Genomic DNA, 1319 nt, shown 5'->3' with positions numbered 1-1319 from the left:
TTAGACGCATATACTCTGAAGTTCATTCAGAGTCCACTTATCTTTATTTGTATTGTAGTGGATCTTGAATGTTCCAAAACGAGGAGGAAGTGAAGTCAGAATGATTTGGACAAGGCAACCTTCATTCATTATCAATTCAAAGGGTTTTAGTTGTGCACAGATACTTTCCATTTCAGAGATATGGTCTCCTATCCCATTCGTACCACTATACATTATTGTTACTAGTTTGGTCATCAAAGTCCCAGTCAAAGATTTATCAGCAGTAGCACAACGGTTCTCTACATTGATTAGGTATTCCTTTGCATTTTCAGAAGTTGGTATGGAGCTTTTGATAGTCTTGCTAATCGTCTTCTTGATATATAAAAGGCAAAGACGGTTGGAATGCTCCCACCAATTATGTAATGTAACCTCATCATCAGTGAGAGCAGCAGGTTTCTCATTACACAAGGCATATTCATGATCCATGGCAGCAAGGTAATAAATAAGTTCTTCATGCCAGTCATTAAAGTTTGATCCATTAAAAAGTGGCACGTTATTCGAAATAGGGATAGGTGTTGAACCTATGAATAAGAGTAAATAAAACATGCATATCAATCATCATGCTTTGAGTTTCAGTAATAGAATATTAAAATTCTAGAAAAGTAACCTATTGCATCATTATAATCTATCATGTGGGATCGAGATGGTAACATGCTAATGGTTTACTTTACATTAGATGGAAGACCTCATTAGGATAAAAAATTTAAGTCATCAAAATGATCAAATAAGATGTATACCTGTGGATATTCCCATCCCATTTAACTGTTAAACTATCATATATAGATCAACGCAGTCAATCAAGAATGTATATCTGCGGATATTCCCATTCTATCTTGACCGTTACATAACGATCATCATAAGACCCTAAAGTTTGAAATTTAAATTGAATGTGTGATACGATTATGTTTAAGGCCAACATATATAATTATTGTGATCAAGAAAAATGTGTACCTATAGATACTCCCATTCAACTTAATCACATAATCATTGATGCCCCAAACGCATTTAAAATTGAGAATTATACACTTTCAATTTAAATTTAACATAAATTGTCATCCAAGCATCATAGGTATTCTAAAATAATGCATAAAGACATAGACAACATCTATTTCTATCTATTTCTACCATAAAAGTATTCTAAAAATATAGAAATCCGGTTGGTAATATAGAGCATAAGTAGAAATAGATGTACAATCCATGAAATATGTACAAACTTAAGTAGAGAGTACAAAGAAACCATATTTATTATGATTAGAATAAGAAATAAGGCATAAAAAGAA

At 32.2% G+C, this 1319-nt stretch overlaps 1 protein-coding gene across 1 annotated transcript; it reads right to left on the bottom strand.

Moving 5' to 3' along the window:
• LOC122068429 lies at nt 1-465 on the bottom strand. The gene has a single exon (XM_042632286.1). It carries the CDS (start codon nt 463-465, stop codon nt 1-3), a length of 465 nt encoding a protein of 154 aa, XP_042488220.1.
• Between the last annotated feature and the right edge of the window lie 854 nt (nt 466-1319).

The sequence above is a fragment of the Macadamia integrifolia genome, unplaced genomic scaffold (assembly GCF_013358625.1).
Source record: "Macadamia integrifolia cultivar HAES 741 unplaced genomic scaffold, SCU_Mint_v3 scaffold39, whole genome shotgun sequence".
Lineage (NCBI taxonomy): Eukaryota > Viridiplantae > Streptophyta > Magnoliopsida > Proteales > Proteaceae > Macadamia > Macadamia integrifolia.
The sequence above is the reverse complement of the archived record's forward strand: the minus strand, read 5'-3'. Positions and strand labels throughout refer to the sequence as shown.

Coding starts and splice junctions, on each gene's coding strand:
- LOC122068429 (XM_042632286.1), bottom strand. CDS start 465: ATGGATCATGAATATGCCTTGTGTAATGAGAAACCTGCTGCTCTCACT.